This window comes from Lacerta agilis, chromosome 13 (assembly GCF_009819535.1).
Source record: "Lacerta agilis isolate rLacAgi1 chromosome 13, rLacAgi1.pri, whole genome shotgun sequence".
NCBI classification, from domain to species: Eukaryota; Metazoa; Chordata; class Lepidosauria; order Squamata; family Lacertidae; genus Lacerta; species Lacerta agilis.
In genome coordinates this window covers 37281132-37299793 of record NC_046324.1, presented here as the reverse complement: position 1 = coordinate 37299793, position 18662 = coordinate 37281132, and the positions used below count along the sequence as shown (strand labels likewise).

General features: G+C 45.2%; 1 protein-coding gene across 2 annotated transcripts in view; it reads right to left on the bottom strand.

Annotated features, from left to right (window-relative positions):
- The window catches only part of CPPED1 (calcineurin like phosphoesterase domain containing 1), a 66782-nt gene extending 57827 nt beyond the window's left edge, over positions 1 to 8955 (bottom strand). Inside the window, exons 1-2 of one of the 2 annotated variants that reach the window (XM_033167045.1) lie at positions 8782 to 8955; positions 1573 to 1791 (exon numbers count right to left, since the gene is read on the bottom strand). In XM_033167045.1, the coding sequence (XP_033022936.1) occupies positions 1573 to 1791; positions 8782 to 8848 (286 nt within the window). In that variant the 5' untranslated portion in view covers positions 8849 to 8955. The remainder of the gene's footprint in view (positions 1 to 1572; positions 1792 to 8781) is intronic. The other variant, XM_033167044.1, reaches the window with a different exon arrangement.
- Between the last annotated feature and the right edge of the window lie 9707 nt (positions 8956 to 18662).

The following is an 18662-nucleotide window of genomic DNA, read 5'->3' as shown; positions in this document are numbered from 1 at the left end:
GAGGTAAGAGAGAGAAGGGGTGTTGGGTAAGCCAGAAAGCTGAGGAGCCCAATGGGAAGGTAAGGAAGGAAGGAAGACCAGTGCCAAGGTAACTGGAGAAAAAGACTATTTCCGCATCATGTTTTTATCCTGCTCCCACATCTCCAGGGAGCTCTCTCTACACCACCCAGGGTAGGACCTTAAGCCAAGAGACAGATATTTGCACAAGGTGATACAAAACCGGTACCTTTAGGGCTGGTTCAGACATAGCCACCTTGGTCCAGTAACCCATGGTTTATCAGACCTAGAATGAGCCTGCCTCAGTCCTGCCTCCTTTCAGTGAAGGTGTCCTGGTTACAAGGGAGAGAAGGGGCACCTGTAGCCTTCTCCAGAGGTGGTCAGACTTCAGTTCTCATCGGCCTCAGCTATCATGGCCAATGGTCAGCCCTGAAGGGGCATCTAGCCACCAGGTTCTCCACCCTTGCTTTGAGGCCTCCCCTTCAAAGCATAGCCTGCCAGTTGTAGGCATCCTGGGAAACTGGGCTTTGAATTTTTATAAGTTAAAGAGCAGTATAGAGACGCACCTCAGAAATAAATTTATTGGTTGCAGATCTCTGGTTTATTACTATCCCAGCACTAAAAAAGAAGTACAGATTTATTTATTTTTTAAAATAAAAAGACCTGAGAGGTGCCAAACCAGAGGTAATAGCACTCAGCATATTTTGAAGAGTTGGGCCCGGGGTGGGGGGCATTAAACAGAAAAAAGAAGTTCTTGTGAAACAGAACCAACACTGCTCCAGTACAAATTCAAAGCTTCTTCTCACCTAATGCCTTTGTTGCTAGTCTTTGATTGTTATACTTTCTAAATCTATTACGATAAGCATGAGAGGGAGAGAGGAGCTTAGCATTTCATTTTTCAACGGAAGCCAGGCTTTTGATTTCGCTAACAAGATTACTTCACCTCGATGTGGTGCTGGTAGAGCCCACAGGCCACCTGCTGCCCATCACAGTGCAAGGAGACATTCAGAAGGAAGAGCTTCTTTTCTTAGGGAACAACTATGTTCATTTTGCATGCAGGAGGTCCATCCAGGGAGGGCTGAGAGAAACCCCTGCCTGCAATCCTGGACAGCTGCTGATAGCCAGTGTAGATAATATTGAGCAAGCTATGGACCAATGGGTCTGATTCAGTATAAGGCAACATCCTGCATTTCATTAGACTACAGCAGGGGTGGGATGCCTGTGGCCCTCCAGATGTTGTGTTTATTTAAACTATTTATAAATTGCACTTTCCTACTAAATGTCACAAGCCAAAACACACCGTAACAACAAAAGCATCAAGCACATCAGGGAGAGCTGGTTGGCAGAGAACCCCAGCTTTGAAAGGCTTGTTTGAATAAACACAGTTTTTAGAAGCAGGGGGGTGACTCCTGCCCAACCTCTACTTGCAGGGAGTTCTTGCTGAACTCCAGTTCCTGACAGCCCCCTGCCAAAAAAGGGCAACTATCTGGAAATATGGGAGTTGTTGTAGTCCAGCAGATTCTGGAGCAATGTGCCAGCAGGAACAGTTTTTTATCTCTTTTAAAACTATCCTACCTGGCATGCCATGTATGAGATCTCCGCAGAGTACGAAGAATTTCGGTTTGGGGTTCAGCTGATTAATCGCTTGCACTGCTTGCTGTGTTAGTTTGAGCTCCTCTTCCCATTCGTCGCCTCCATGGTCACAGTCGCCAATTGAATAAGCTTTCATCAATCCAAACTGAGGATCCGCTCCTTGAATGAAGTAGAAAGGGGCTCTCCATTCCTGTTCCACATCTAAATACATAAAAAAAACAGAAATACATAAAGATAAAAACAAATGCTACCGCAGTGAGTTGATTCCAAACCTTTTCTGAATTAATAACAGCAAGAGTTATAGATTTTAAAGACACCTTTAGGCACTGTCACGTTACCCAGCTCCCCTCACTAGTGATGGGAGTCTGTCACAGCTTTGTGTGACATCGCAAGATAAGAAAAGGCACTATTATCACCCCGCTTTTGATTTGAATGACTCACTGCATTGGCAAATCCGTTCTCCAAAGACATTTAGTGTTGATATTGTTCAACTACAACATCAAACAGACAAGAAACACGGTATTACTATAGGTGGGATCTGGACACGGTGCCTTCCTCACCTGAAGACACACTTTTTAGAGATGTTTTCCTAAGGAAAACAAGACACACACACCCCTGAAAAAATCCCATACGATTGCAGTCAATCAGAATTATGGAGTGAAAAATGTCCTAAGGGAGCTCATTAATAAACTGTATGAAACAGTTGACACGTTCTCTTCTCCTTCCTGCTCCCAGTTTCCTGATTGTTTTCTCTGCATGCTGCTATTTAGAGCAAACTGCACCTTTGAGGCAAACATTTTTTTCAGGGAGTGACTTAGAGCAAGAAGACGGCGTGTGTGTGTGCGTGCGTGTGCCCTTCTCCCTCTGGAAACGTCACATTCCCAATCCTGTTTCTGTCTGTCCTGCACCTCGCCAACCCTCCTGACCCCTGCTGCTACTTCACTGACCAGAGATTATCATTAACATGTAGTTTGACCCCAGAAGAAGGGTCAGCGTCTCATGGGAAATACTGACAAATATATTACCAAACCAGGCACTCTTTTTTTTCCTGTGGTAGTCTGAGCGCAGAAAAGAGACCACTGAAATTAACTTAACTGTCAAGGTGATTTATTGTTCAGATTCTGTAAACTGTGTTGACTGCTTTTGTTCCATATGCTGAACACGATTGCTTCACACTGTGATAATCCACTGGTGATGAGCTGCGTTGTTCAGAGAAATGTAGGTGTGGGAACAGAGAGGCTTGCATATCCAAGATACATCAGTTGAATGGTATCAACATTTTGGTATTTCCTGACTTAGTGACAAACTAGACACAACAGTGGCAGCTGTACTTGAAATATACACATGTACCACCATGAACTTTTTGGCAGAAAGGTGATTTACAGAGGCAGCAATGAAGGAAAAACTAAGCCAGAGATTTAGGAGGCAATCCTACATCCATTTACCGGGGAGTAACCTCAGCGGGTGGCGCTGTGGGTTAAACCACAGAGCCTAGGGCTTGCCAATCAGAAGGTCGGCAGTTCAAATCCCCACGATGGGGTGAGCTCCCGTTGTTCGGTCCCTGAACCTGCCAACCTAGCAGTTTGAAAGCACAAGTGCAAGTAGATAAATAGGTACCGCTCCAGCGGGAAGGTAAATGGTGTTTCTGTGCGCTGCTCTGGTTTGCCAGAAGCAGCTTAGTCATGCTGGCCACATGACCCGGAAGCTGTACGCCAGCTCCCTTGGCCAGTAAAGCGAGATGAGCGCCGCAACCCCAGAGTCGTCCGCGACTGGACCTAATGGTCAGGGATCCCTTTACCTTTTAACCTCCAATGAATTCTGTGAGACTTACATTTGGGTAGACAAGTGCAAGATCATTTAATTATGTGTCTGCCCCATATAATGCAGGACAGGGATAGGGGTGTGCCTTGATTTTAATTTCAAAAGGGCACACAGATAAGCAAAGCTGAAGCTAAATCTCTTCCCGTGGTCAGTCACCCAAACTCCAAATTTCTTCAGGGTACAACACCAGAAGTGAGCTGAGCTAAGCGCAAACTTCTAGAAGCCACAGATCACAGAGAGGGAACAGTATAATGTTTTATCATCATCTTATTTGTTTCAAGAAGTATCAGCCAAATTTGCTACCTCACCCCCCCAATCCTTTTTTGTGGGTAGGGTACTTCCAGACATCATGTTTATTGAGTATTCATCCTGATTTGTTTTCTGGGAGTTTAGTTGACATTGCCTATTTAATGAGCAGGGAAGTTATATTATTATTTATTACCGTATATTTAATTTTTTGCCCCCCACAAAAAATTGTCTCAAAGCTGGTTGTTGGGTTTTTTTTAGACAATACCATTTTTTTTAAAAAAAAAAATCTTTACCGGTAATTAAAAACGCTTACACTAAAATAACTTTTAAAAGACACAACTTAACCCACTCAGCTAAAAGATCAACAACAATTAAGACCAAAATCTCTGGGTAAATAATATCATCGCCACCTGGTATCTAAGGGTTGCTAGTAATGACATTAAAATCAATTTGAATCCCATATAGACACCAACTGGAATAAGGATTTGCATTGAGAGGGCTTGTTGAAAGAGGACTGTATTTAGCAAGTGCTGGAGGCAATAGAAAATGTGCCTATCTGCTGCAATAATAAGTAATACTTTAGTAAATAATGTATAATGGGAGGGGGGTTCTAATGGGCAGGTGTCACCACATTAAAAGCCCAATGCCAACATCAGGTAGAATGGACCTCTTCATAGGAAGGTATGTGTAGGATGCCCTCTCCTGCAGTATGTATTAGTACAATCCTAATACATTTGTGATGTTTTTATTGTGTGAAGAGTTTTTAATGCTAAGTTTTCCTTTTTTGCATTAATATCTTTATTGTGTTCATTATGCATAAAATTTCATAACTATATCAATGTACAACACAAACGTCTTCTCCCCACCCTCCAGTGATCCAGGCTAAAGAGAAATAGGCAACAGAAAAGCACAACAGATGTTCAAGATTAACCTTAACTTTTCTATATATACGTTCAAGTTGACATTCCTCTGCTGGGGCAACCGATAGCCTGCCCAAGCACTTTATGAAACAGTTTTAAGAACGAGCCAGCAAATTTCATTCAGGTTCCCGCAGACCTCACTTAAAAAAAAAAACAACCAAACCCAATGAATGCGTGCTTTGCCAGAGCATTAGCATCCAAGTTTCGTTCAGTGACATTTACACTGTGTCTGGACATCCCTTGTGATAACATTTCACTGTAGACTTTTGTGTAACTAGGTGACTCCATCTGTCCTCAGGTCTTCTGCAGAATGGAAGGTACTCTGTTCCAAACTGACAAAACCATCTGCAGGCAGCTCTTTGCCAGAATGTGAATGTGGCAGTAACTCATACACCATTCTGGATCAGGAGATTTGGCTTTTGTTTTCCAGAGATTAAATAGATTTCCCACGGAAACAGAATGAAGACATTCAAGAAGGGTTAATCAAGGACAACGTTAACTGAACCCCTGAAAAAATAATAATACAAGAAACGACAGGCAAAAGTAGTCGTAATCCCAGAATAGCTACTTCTGCCTTTAAAAGTTTGGGCTGCATGTTAACTTTCTCCTTCCCTGAACCCCACTGGCAATTTCTTGGTGCTTTTTCACATACAAAAGGAAAACAAGTAAGGTGAGGGAACCATGCAAATTATATGTGGTATGGGCAAGGGGAACATAGACACTTTCCCCCCTCTTTCTCGTAATATTAGACTTCAAATTCATCCAATGAAGATGAAGATGAACAGCAGGAGATTCATAACAGAATAAAGTCGAACTATGGAATTTGCTATCAGAATATGTGATATACAAATTAGACAAGTTCCTCGAACATAAAGCTATCAACCCCAATGCCTATATTCTCCTCCACTGTTGGAGCAGTAGGCTTCTAAATACCAGCTTCGAAAAACCAAAGGCAAGGATAGGGTTGTTGTTGAACTCAGGTCCTGCTTGCAGGCTTCCCATAGGCATCTGGTTGGCCGCTGCAAGAGCAGGATATTAGCCTAGATGGGCCACTGTCGATTCGGCAGGTTCTTCTTATGTTCTAAATTCATCAATGGCTAGAAAATCATGGTCCTCTGCTTCTGCCTCCAAGGATGAGGTGCCAGGCTTTCAGGTCTCTATGATGGGGAAACTAGAGTTCCCAGGAGTCTTTGGGGGGAGTCATGTGATTTGCACTGATTATAATGTATGGTGTGACTTTGCACTGGTTGATCTGAAAGGGGAGGGGAATGGTTGTGGTGCCCCAACCTTTTTGTTTTGTTTCCAAAATCAGCCAATTGTTTGTGGGGCCCTTGCCAAAGAGGCACAGTGAGACTCTTTTTGGCCTTTGAACTCCCTTTCTTCAGAGATCAGGGCAAAAGTCTCTTCCAGAAGCGACATAAGCCACTTTTTTTAAAAAAGAGAAAGAGTAAACATTGAATTGCAGTGGGTGAGAAGAGTTCCCAAGCAATTTTTGAGTCTATTTTATATAGAAATGTTCTTACTGTCATCATTTCAAGTGCCATTTTTCACCTTAAGCCTCCAGGAGTGGTTTAAAAACCCAACAAAAATAAGTACAATGGTACCTCTGGTTATGTACTTAATTCGTTCCGGAGGTCCGTTCTTAACCTGAAACTGTTCTTAACCTGAAGCACTACTTTAGCTAATGGGACCTCCTGCTGCTGCTGTGCCGCCAGAGCACGATTTCTGTTCTTATCCTGAAGCAAAGTTCTTAACCTGAAGCGTTATTTCTGGGTTAGTGGAGTATGTAACCTGAAGTGTATGTAACCTGAGCTACCACTGTAAATGGTGCTGCAGAGATGGTTAAAATACACACCTTTTAAAGTCTATTGAGGGAACCTTGCCTCGTAGCCAGCCCTGCCATCAGATAACTTTCATGAAGCAACTACACTATCCACTCCTTGTTATTCTAAGCTCTCTCCAGTCCAGCAAAATTTAGTATACACTAGGAACACTTCAAAAATCCATTCCCTTTGTAGGCAAGTCTAGTGATTTCCCAAGGAAAGTCCAGTATTAGCTACAACACAGAATACACCTGCGACCTGTACCTTCTGAGGAATAGAGAGAGGTGTGGTTTGGTATGGTGGTTAGAGAAGCCTTTTTAAACCTTGGATCCCCAGATGTTCTCAAACTACAACCCCCATAATCCCTGACGAATGGCAAGAAATGATGGGAGTTGTAGTCCAACAAGATCTAGGGACGCAAAGTTGAGAAAGGCGAGGCTAGAGTACTGTATTGGACGAAGACCTGGGAGACCAGGGTTCAAATCCCCACTTGGTTATGAAGCTCACTGGGTGACCTTAGGCCAATCACTGCCTCTCAACCTTCCCTATCTTAAAATTGATGTGGTGAAACCCCACCTAAGGTCCATTGCACAAGTGTGTCCTTTACTCACTAGCAATGACATGTGACACCCAGAAATTCTCTAAAAGCAAAGTTATTTCTTGCTCAAGCAGGAAAGTGAAGTGATCAGAGGCTAAACCCTGATCTCTGTTTACTCAGTTTTTATATTGATATAGGTCAGTCATGCAAGACACCAACCTACCTCCAGCTTAACTGCAAAGACATGTATCCACACCACAGCTAACTAAGCATTTTCCTGTTTACTCTGTTTAAAGGTCATAGCTTAGCATGCTTCCAAAACTTCCCTTTACACACCCTCTTGCGGTTTGTTCTTTCTCTCTTCAGCTTGCATTTCGGCATCATTTCAATGGGAATACAGGATTACAGACACTCCAAGTGTCCCTATTTTCCAGGGACAATCCCAGATTTACAGAAGTTGTCCTGGTTTCTGATTTGATCCTGGAATGTCCCTACTTTCATCGAAGAAATGTTGGAGGGTATGTGACCCCCGAGCCAAGGAGGTAAGTAACTACACAACCTTTGGAAGACATCTGAAGGCAGCCATGTATAGGGAAGTATTTTAATGCTTAATGTTTGATTATGTTTTTATATATGTTGGAAGGTGCACATTATTATTATTATTATTATTATTATTGAGTAGAACATCCCTATTTTCATCAGAGAAATGCTGGAGGGTATGGGATTTTGGTGTCAGCCTGCAACAAGATGGCAATAGTCTGGTTTTGCATTGGTTACAACACAGGGTTGTTGTGGAGATTAAATGAGGATGGGTAGAACCATGTACACCACTTGGAGCTCATTGGAGAAAAGGTGGGACACAAATGCAATAAATAAATAAAGTGAACAGTCTCATTAAACACATAGGAAGGGAAATAGCAAGTTTCCTTATACCTGCCCAGATAGCTCTCAACTAGCAGCAGCTCCCCGGCAGCTCAGGCTGAGGGTCCCATCCATCACTTGGTGCCTGCAATCTTTTTAACTGGTGATGAGACTGGGAACTTCAGCATGCCAAGCATAAGCTCTCTCACTGAGCTGTTGTCCTCTTCCCTACCTGACTCACATATTTTGACTATGAAAGCTCCTACCCTGACAAGAAGGCCATACAATTCCAAAACCTTCACTTCGAAATCCATGTGACCTGAGAAACATCCCCAGCACCTCGATTTATCTCCTACCTTTCCTCCAAGCTGAAAAAACGAACACTGGGCGAGTTTGCCTCAGTACCACGTTTTATCCTTGCAACACCCCAGCGAATTACATTTAAAGTAAGACTTGTGTGTCGGTAACACAGAGAGAAACTAGCTCAAGATCAACCAGCGAAGCCTGAGGGGGTGGGGATTCCCGTTAAATTAACACCCTAGCCCACTTGTGGCCTTGCACATGTTTTAGGGCACTCCTGCCAATTCCCAAAATCTAGAGACAATTAAACCAGCAATTCAACATTTGGAGCGCACTAGCCTCCCCATCCTGGTGGGTCTAGCCACTACACCACGCTGCCTCACTTCTTTAGGCTCTCCCCTCTCCCTTAACTGCCCCCGCCCCGCCTAAGGAGAGCCCTCGTAGTAAAGCTAGACGAAAATAACAAGCATCGAGTCGTGCCCTTCCTTTGCTAGCCTCAGTTTTCTTCCACCGCTTCGGCGCGCCGCCTATTCCAATCCCCCATAGCCAAGCCGTACGTCTCTGATAAGTATCCGGGCGGAACAGACTCGCCCAACGGAAGAGTTCCGCGCTCACTTTCCGTACCGAAAAGACACAGACTTGTGAGACACAGGGAGATCCTAAAATTAAGTAAATATACCTTCTCGGAAAGCGCTCAGAGTACGGCTCCGGGCTTTTAGGAGTTCATCCTGCTCTTTGCTGGCCATGGCGTGCCTGCTCAACCACCCTAGAGCAAAAACAGACCACCAAACAGGACTGCCCGGTACTCCTCCCACCGCTGGGAACGGGAAGGAGCAAACTCGGGAGCAGGAGAGGGGAGAGGCGTGGTCTATGGACAAGGGGCGTGGTATTAGGGGTGGGGGCGTGGCCCGAAGTGAGTGGTGGGGCCGTGTTCCCGCCCCCCGCAGGGCGGGAAGAGTTCCGACGTGCCAAGGTTGCGAGAAGAGTTTAGTAATATGTCACAAAAGCAACTCCTAAGGCTTGCACCATGCCTAGGATCTGGAAGCTGCCGTGCCAGATCCCAGCTGCGAATGGGCTGTGTCTGCGGTCGCTCAGTTGGTTTGGAAAGGGCGCTCTGCCCAGGCTCAGAGAGCAATGGCTTGCACGACCGTTGACCTTCGATCCAAGCAGGGAAAGAGATTCCCTCTCTGCAGAATACTATAAGAGATCTCTTCAAGGTTGTGGCTGCCTTGAGGAAGCGGGGTGAAAGGGGAGGGTGTTATTCACAAAGGTCCCGATCCCGTGTGTGTTTACTCAGAAGTAAATCCCACAGCGCTCAGTGGGGGCTTGCTTCCAAGTAAAGTGGGTGCACCATTGTTCAAGGTGCAAGGTACAAAAAGGATTGGCAAGGTGGTGGCTTACATAATACTGTTATAAGAAAAAAAAAGCACTGCTCCTATATCCTTTATGGGGTATCCAAGAGCCTGTATAGAGTCTTATGTAGGTTCTCTATCGGTAGGAGAAAATAACAGAGGCCAACCAGATTCAGTTTCAGTTTTTATTTCGGCTTTAAGCCCATAGACATAACGAACAAGAACAGAAAAAACGCGCACATTCTAATTTACAATAACTAGCAACAGAATAGGTTAAAAGATATACAAATGAGATAAATTATAATGGAAATTAAAAATTTCAAGTTGTGTATCCATTGCGTCTCTTGAGTGTCACAAGGCCAACCAGAAAATACTGAGAAGCAAAGCAGCTAGTAAGCATGATCTTTATTAAACTGTTGCAACAGGGTCCCTCACTCCCCCCATGCAGGGAGGGAGGAGAGGAACCCCGAACAATGGTGTGCAAGCTCTTATATTGTATAGACTTTTGAAATTGCCTACCGACCCTGTAAGACCCCCCCCCCAAAAAAAATCATACATACACAGGGCTGTCTTAAGCATATCCGGCGCCGTGGTGCAAAGATCCCCACCCCCCCCCCCCCGTTCCCAGAGTTGTTGAGCTTTTTTTAGGGAGCTGACACCACACTTACACATTATCTCTGCTTGGGAAAAGAAAACAGGAAAGATAAACAAAGAACCAGTAAACAGGTAGGATGCAGCTTAACTTTATCAGAAAAGCACCCAGCCAATTTGGTTGCCAATAAATATTCCTGCAGAAATTTCTGAGACCGTGGTCTTTCCAACTAGTGGCTTTGTTAATTGTCTTACTTTAAATGTTGTGATGATCCTATGCCCTTTTAAAATGTGGTTTTGTGGTTTTATATTTTGATTTTATTCAGTGAAGCACCCCGAAACCTTGGGGTATAGAGCGGTATATAAATTCAATTAATAATAATAATAATCCCACTTCCCACCACCCACATGCTTCTTTTTGTCCCTTTACACTGGCATGTTTTACACCAGTTTTCAACTAGCATCAATAGATAAAACTGGAGGTGTGGGGGAGAGAGGCAGCAGTGAGAGAAGAGAGACAGACATCCCCTCCCATATCCTATGCCTTCCTGCAGCACTGCTCAGAAGTAAATCTGACTCTGTATACAGTGGGGCTTACTCTCAGGTGCATTTGCATAGGATTATCATTGCTGCAGAAATTATACCTTTATATTGCTTTTAATTATCACCTGTCCCGGGAAGGTGACCTTTGCAAAATGAAATCGCAAGGCTGCGTTGCAAGATCAGAAATACCGAATGTAAAATTGGTAGGCAAAGGGTGAAGGGTGGAGACAGGTGTACCAATGCTTCATCCAGCCCACATCATAGAAACAGCTCCCCCACCTCCACCCCTTTTTAATTTTTTTTGGGGGGGGAGAACAGGGGACCCTTATCAGCCGTACTCAATAGAAATCATACCCCACCACATACCCAACTATTAAAACTCCCTCTTGCCAAGCAGTGTGTGTGTGGGGGGGCAGGTGCAGCGGCGGAGGAAGCCTCTCAGTGGCGCCCACAGAGTGGGGCACGCATATGGCCCCCATAGAGACAACATGTGTGGCATGGCAGGGGGTGCAATTGGCGGCGATCCTGCCCAGGCAAGAGGAGCTGCCCAGGAGGTAGCAAAAGGGGACGTGGGGCTGGGAGGGACGCAGTCCTCCAATACCCTTGGACTCTCCATTCTCCAAGGGGCAGGATCATCTTCTCAGCTAGCCAGTGAGTCTTGTTCTCTGCTGCAATCCGGACTCTGAGGCAGGGCTGCATTTAACCGCTCCTCAGCATTACGGATCCCATCCTTGTCGTCAGTTGTTGTAACGTGGGGATCATGATTCAGCAAGTGATTTCAGCTCTAACATAGCAGGCAGGAGACAGCTTCTTCATGTAACACTCTTTATTCAGACAAACAAGACTAGGGAACTGAGGAGAGGGATGCTACATTTATAGGGACAGAAAGACTGGCTAGAAAGGAAACATTTTGGAGGGAACAATCTCAAGCAATCACAAAGCTGCCTTTTGGTGGGAACCAATAAGACTGAGGATCCAAATGCAGCAACTTGAATGAACCAATAGTAGCTGTTCCTTCTGGAACAGGAAGGCAGTTACTTTCCCCTAATGTGAATACAGACGATAGTAATACAGATATTATAACCCTTGAATCAATATACAACACAAACAAACAAACATAAAACAACGGCGTATTGTCTGCTTTTGAGTTTTAGATTTTAAAATTAACATGTAGAAACAGCTAAAGTGTTGGGCTGTTGATATTAGGTTGCTGTAAATGTGGGGTTTTGAGGGGAAATCTCTCTGTTGGATTTTGCTGTTTTGTGTGTTCGGTTACTTGCTCCGAACGTCTGAATGTGCTATTTAAAAACATAAATAAATCTCAATGAAATAACCAGCATCCCAATTCTTTTCTAAAATCTAATTCAGGAAGACTCGTTAATGTTGCTGTTTTGCTGTATTACCTGTTCCATCTCTCTGCTGTAAGGTCTTTTTTAAAAAAAAATAATGCACAAAATCTCCACGTGTTTTGCTTTGCCAAGCACACCAGAACTTTTTATAAACAGCCATTATGCCTGTAAAAAGCTTCAGAGTAGAGCTGGCATCTTAAACAGTAAGAGGGCATCTTAAAACCCACAATATGTGTGTGTGTGTGTGTGTGTGTGTGTGTGTGTTCAGAGAAGCATTTCACTTTCTGAATAGCTAAAAGAGAAAAGAAGTTGGACAAAGGGAACTGGCGGATGTGAAACTGACAAGAGCCCTTTAAGATAGCGTGTGTAAGAGCTTGCTCAAAGGAACGACAAAGGAAATACAGGTGGGTAGCCGTGTTGGTCTGCCATAGTCAAAACAAAATCGAAAATTCTTTCTAGTAGCACCTTAGAGACCAACTGAGTTTGTTCCTGGTATGAGCTTTCGTGTGCATGCACACTTCTTCAGATACACGGAAATACAGGATTTGTGGCGCTGTAAAGCAGAGGGGTGGGGCTTGCGGCCAAAATTGCCCCATCCCAGCTTTACACCATACATTTCAAAAACATTTAGCACACATTTCAAGCACATGACTTCCTCCTGGAAACCAGGCCCATGCAAGAGGAGGAGCGGAGAGGCTCACCTGGCACCTTCATTACATTGTCTTTAGGTGTGAGGCAACACCATCCCTCTTCTCCCAGGCCTTTGGCTTAATTAAACAACCTCTGTGTGGCCTTATAAACTGTTTGTGGGTGGCTGGGGGTATTGTTTCTGTTTGTCACTATGATGTATTTTTGTGTTTTTATATTGTAAACTGCCCTGTGATCCTCGGATGAAGCACGGTTTAGGAAATAATAATAATAATAATAATAATAATAATAATAATAATAATAATGCTGACTGCATGCACAATGTACATTTAAATCACATGGCTCCCCCCCCCCCCGCAGAATCTTGGGGACTGTAGTTTACTCATCACAGATCTACAATTCCCAGCACCTTTAATAAATAATTTCCAGGATTCTTTTGGGAGATGATTTTATTTCTTATACAAGTGTTGAGGCACATGGTCACTCAGTGACTACATCAATCCTTTATTCTCAATAATGATGGAACTCACAGGTGGAGAATACACATTCACACACACACACACAATTTGTAAAGGAAACCTTTATTATCCTTTGGAACTGCACTATATCTTTGCACCTTTATCCTTCCAGGCGGTGATGCTTTATGGTTTACATTTTTTATTCTTTTTAAAATTAATTTTTGTTATGTTTGCACTTTTCTTTTTGTAACAAATCTATTATTATTATTATTATTATTATTATTATTATTATTAAAGAAAAACTCCTTCATTGATCCTCCAGACTTGCAAAGCCCCATGCAGAGTGCTATGCAAAAATGGTGTCAATGTGATGTCAGGTGACATCATGTGATGGACATGTGGAAGCCCCTGTCCACTTGTCAAACTCGACCCACTGGTTCAGGGGGCAGAGAAAAGGATTCAGCCCACCGACCAGATCCAGATGCCCACCCCTAAGTTAAAACAATGTGATAGCAATATATTTATCTCTCTACCTGAAACCTTGGAACACTCTGGGACTGAGCAGATAGGTTTGGGATTGTGCTGCCAGCGTCTTCGCCATGAGACATTTAAAAAAGAGAGCATCATATACAGATATTAAAAGGCTTATTCTGACAAATTGTACATAATAACCCTTATTGCACTAATGAAAAGAAACAACCGTAAAAGACAACACGCTATAAAAATTCCCAATGATCATTCTGGCGATCAATTAAATAGGTTTGTAGCTAAGACGGCTGTAATTGTGTCCCCGCAAAAGATAAGAGCCACTTAGTTTCCAACTACGGTTGCCAAGCAAGAGCTCAGTGTTTAATTGATTGGACTAGTGGTCTAGCTCAGGGGTGGCCAACTCCTAAGAGACTGTGATCTACTTACAGAGTTAAAAACTGGCAATGATCTACCCCTTTTTGGGGGGTTCGGATCAAAGTTGTTGAGCTTTTTTGGGGAGGAGGAAAGCCCCATTTTTAGGCATTCAGGTCAAAGTTGTTATTGAGCTTTTTTTAGGGAGAAGGAAATCCCTGTTTTTGGGTTGTGCAGGGCAAAAATATTGAGCTTTTCTTAGGGGAGCCAAAGTTGTTGAGCAGCTTCTTTGGGGGAGCCAGTGATCTACCACAGACGTCCAGTGATCTACCGGTAGATCATGATCTACCTGTTGGACGTGCCTGGTCTAGCTCATCTGTCTGTATCTGGGAAGGTGAGGAACTGTTAGCCTTATCTGTACACACACACACACACACACACACACATATACACACAGTTCTCCTTTCACACTGATGCTGAAAGTGTAGCCACTGGAGGCCAGGGAGGGGAGGGGGGAGGCATGGTGGCGAGGCACTGCAGTTGGGAGCACTGGCACTGGAAGGCCATGGCTTGCAAGTGCAATCTCACTTCCCACTCAAGTCCTAGGGATCACAGTATTTCCCCTAATAATCCTCCCCTGCGGACAATGCAACACAGAGCTGGCCCACCCAGGAGGCAGACTGAGACAGTTGCTTTGGGCGGCAGAATACTAAGGGTTGATGCTCCTATGGGCATCCTGCCTGCCCCTGCCACCACCAGAGAAGCAAGGAGAAGCAGCGGCTTCCGGTGAGTTGTTGTGAGATCTTGTCTCCATGCTGTCTCCGGAGAAGCATGGAGAGGCAGCTGTAGTGTCTGAGTTCCAGCAAGATCTCATGGACCTCTTGTGAGAAGTCCCCAGAACCTGGAAGCCCCAACTTCTTGATCCAGGTAAGTGAAGCTGCAACAGTGGAAGGGCACCTTTCCATTTCACCCCAAGAGGCAAAACGGGATGGGCTGCCCCTGATACTACATCATGACGAGACAGTGCTGTCCCCACGGGACCATTCTGAAAGAGGATATTTCTTTGCTCCTGGACTGCTAAAGGTAAAGGTAAAGGGACCCCTGACCATTAGGTCCAGTCGCGGGCGACTCTGTGGTTGCGCTGCTCATCTCGCTTTATTGGCCGAAGGAGCTGGCATACAGCTTCCGGGTCATGTGGCCAGCATGACAAAGCCGCTTCTGGCGAACCAGAGCAACACAGAAACGCCGCTTATCTTCCCGCCGGAGCGGTACCTATTTATCTACTTGCAGTTTGACGTGCTTTCAAACTGCTAGGTTGGCAGGAGCAGCGGGGATTCGAACAGCCGAACCGCTGACCTTCTGATCGGCAAGCCCTAGGCTCTGTGGTTTAACCCACAGCGCCACCCATGTCCGACCCTGGATTGCTACCTTTTGATTAAAGGAAAGTTACAGGAAGGAACCCTTTCCCACCTCTGTCCTAATGTCAAGCTCCCTGCTCTCTGGAAAATGAACAGACTTTGGCTTCCCCGTAAAATGGTGCCACTTTTCAGTTGCCTGGCAGGCCCAGCCCTGACCTGATATTGGGTATGGAGGGAGGAGGACTCCAGGACCCTGTCGGAGCCCTCACACCTCCTTCCCTAAGCAAGCACTTACTAGGTCTTGACTCGGTGCCCTGGGGTGGGGAACCAGTCGTGCTGAATCCGCCTTTGGATATTGGACCGGAATATGGAGACTTGTCTGCGTGAGCCTGTTTGCAGCAGTAGGATACACATACATGCAGGGAAACTAAGCAGGATTGATCCATCCACTCACCAGCTAATGAGTGGAGGATTCGGTCCTGCTGGCTGCTGGGTTCCGCCTTGCCAGTGCGATCCCTGCAGGCAACGTGCTGGTGGAACTGCAACCATCAGGAATTAGCCCGCCCACCCCCGTTCTAGGGGGGACACTAACCCCTACCTCTGAATTGATTTGGGGCCAGATCCAGGTCAGGTCATGTTGAGGGACAACCTGGGGCCCAGGATCAGGCCACGGGGGGGGGGGGGCTGTGCATGACGCTAGTTGTTGCAGAGATTCCAGCGAGTCTTAAAAACCTGTGACGAAACCTTTTGCCTTATGTCTGATGGAAATGTCTGTGTGTAAGTACCCAGAGCTCAAAGACAGAAATAAGATGCTTGGGCAGCTGACAGTTATCTCTTTGAATACTGCTGGGCCCTGTGTGTCTGTCCCAGATGTTCACTAACCAAGGAGATGCTTTCTACTGTGTTGGCAGGGTTTTGCCCTTAATTAAACTGTATTGGCAGCAGGAGCGAAACTTTCCTCCAATACCAGGAGAGCGTAGAGCCTGCAGATGCTCTTAAGTGTGAATGAGTCATTATTACAATGAGGTGGACGATCACAATAAAGTTGAATGCTCACTCTTTTGCATGCAGGCGTACGCAGAAACAAGGGAGAGATAATTGTTCTTTGATTTGGGGAAGGATCCCATTCCCCAAAAGCTCCGATGACACAAACCTGTCATTATGGATGTTGTCAGGCACATTTAAAAGGGCAGGGATCCGAACACTCGAAAGTTGGTTATTTTGTCACAACTGATCTTTTTGTTGCTAGGGTGTGGACTTAAGTGGCATTGATTGTTTCCACAGCTAATCCACACTAATTGATTTTCATCTGAGTCATACCGTGTGGGCAGGCTCCATTTGTTCAAGAAACCTATAATGCATTCTTTGGTTCGCTGTGACTATGTGAGAAAGGGGGAGGTGATGTAATGGAGCTAGCCCATTAATGTATCTCCTCTCTTTTTCACAAACTTGTTCCCGTGTGCTATAGCTCTGTGCCATGGTGACCTCTTGATTAGGCTACTCTAATCTGACACACATGGGGCTGCCCTTGAAGATGGCCCAGAAGATTCAGTTAGCACAGAGTAATTTATTTTGACTGCGTCAGACCAACACGGCTACCTACCTGAATCTAGATGCTTGGGTTTTGTTGGGTATAGTGTACTGTGATGGTGGGTGGCCCAATTTTTCATTTGGAACATGGCAGGCCACACTACAAAATAAAATCGGCTGATAGGTGGGGACTCCCAAGTCTGCTTTCTGCAGGGACCAGCTGCTTAACACATTGCGTAGCTGATTCAGTAGGCTTGGAGTCTCTGCCTGTCAGCTGAGTTCTCCATGTCTGGCTTGGCCATGGGTCTGGCTTGGGCATTGCTCTTGTAGGGGGGTGTAGGATTTCCCCACCCCCCGCCTCCCGGCTATCCCAGCCACCGGCGTCCGGGGTGAGGAAAAATCCTCTTTTCTCTTCACCTCTCCCCAGCCCTTTGGCCGGGTCGAGGCAGGTATTTCGCTGCCACCACCCTCTGAAATTTGGAACCTGGCTGACGCCACAGGACAAAACGCGAGGGCCGCTTTTCCTGCGTTCCAGCAGACAGCCTTCCCAGCTCGAACAGAGCCACAGATATTTAACTTTTAACGGTAGAATGACCAAGCGGGTGGACTGGAATTAGCCAAGCAAACGTAAGAGCAAACAGGAGACCAGAACAGAAGTTCTTTAAAACATCTTTTAATTAAAGGTTAGCAAAACACAAAGGCACAATTTCCAAAAGGCAAGGTACATGCTTAAAACAAAAACATTCTAATTAGACTAGACTAGACTAGACACTTATTTACTTAATCCCTCTCCCTAAGGCAGGGGCTGATACTTAGCTGCATTTGCGTTTGAATGAGCTGGCAAAGTCCTCAGATGTTCCTCCAAGCCATAATAGGCTAGTCAGACGTTAGAGAGCCCCCCCCGACACCTCAGCTCTCCCAGCAGCAATCTTCCGGCAGTAAGCTACGCAGAGCTCCAAGCTGAGCCCTAAGCTAGGCTAGGCTCGCCCGACCCCTTGCATCACACAGCCCAGAACTGATAAGGCTTTAGCCCACGTGGAATCCTCTATTCAGTATCCAATAGAGGACCTAGCCTCTAATCCCGTTAGCCAATTGCTGCCCTTAGGTCATTATTCTCACCTGTCACAGATGAAAGGCAGCTGTGAGTCTCTGGGCCGTTACCTCCCTTATTTCTCATCCACTTAATAAACACCAGCTGGCCCCAGCCTAGTTCTCATCAGGGCCAGGGTGCCTCTCTGGAGCCAAGACTTACACAGCTCCAGTGATCTACTGATTGTAAAATCCTTTAAAGGCAACCCCTTTTACATTCCCAAAAGGGCATTTTCCGATCACTTTCCCATGGCACAGCGATACCCACAATTCTGCTTTTCCCAGAAATCTTTGCTTCAAAACCAAAGATTTGGTATTTCACTACAGCTCTCATCACCAATGGTGCACAAATAGCAACTGCCACATACATGGCATAACCTAGATGTGGGACAGGTGGAAGTGGTTTGGGAAAAACAGCCTCCAAGTTGGGACCTATGCCAGATCTAATTCTGCCTGTTTGGTAGAGGAACCTCTTGGATCATCAGCCAAGGTCACACTTCCTGTTACCTCCTGGAGAGACAGCCTTTTAGGTAATGGTGCCCTCCCTAAGGAAGCTTATTGGATGGGCAAATCTGTCTGTTTTGGTTTCTCTTTTCCCCTCAAATCTTAAATTCAGATCTTCACATTTCCATATTATTTTTACCAACACATGCATTTGTAGGCGCACTTCTACCCTAGCACATGCATTTTTGTACACATTACTTGGCCGGAGAACTCCATTGCAAATTTAGAAGAAGGGTGTATTTCAAAAGACAGCTGTATTTGGTGTAGACAATGCTAGCCTAGCTGACCCAGTGGTCTG